This window comes from Apaloderma vittatum, unplaced genomic scaffold, assembly GCF_000703405.1.
Source record: "Apaloderma vittatum isolate BGI_N311 unplaced genomic scaffold, ASM70340v1 scaffold26265, whole genome shotgun sequence".
NCBI lineage: Eukaryota > Metazoa > Chordata > Aves > Trogoniformes > Trogonidae > Apaloderma > Apaloderma vittatum.
Window position 1 is genome coordinate 1,044 of NW_009718040.1, and position 210 is coordinate 1,253.

The window sequence follows — 210 nt, forward strand, 5'->3', positions numbered from 1 at the left end:
GTGCCGTACAGGTGGCCAAAGGGCAACCACCGGCTGCAGGGGCTGGTGCTGTTCTGCATGGCACTCATGGGGTTGGAGCGGGCCATCAACGTCTTCGTCCCCATCTACTACAAGAACATTGGTGAGACGCCTGGAGCTCAGTCTGTGAGGCTGCCTCACCAAGTGCTGAGAGGTGTTGGGAGTGGCCTGAGGGGGCACAGGGACCTGGCA

General features: G+C 61.4%; 1 protein-coding gene across 1 annotated transcript in view; it reads left to right on the plus strand.

Moving 5' to 3' along the window:
- The window catches only part of ABCB6 (ATP-binding cassette, sub-family B (MDR/TAP), member 6 (Langereis blood group)), a gene marked incomplete at both ends in the record, with an annotated part of 4,420 nt that overhangs the window by 494 nt on the left and 3,716 nt on the right, over positions 1-210 (plus strand). The window contains one exon of the mRNA XM_009870132.1: positions 12-121. Within this exon, the coding sequence (XP_009868434.1) occupies positions 12-121 (110 nt within the window). The remainder of the gene's footprint in view (positions 1-11; positions 122-210) is intronic.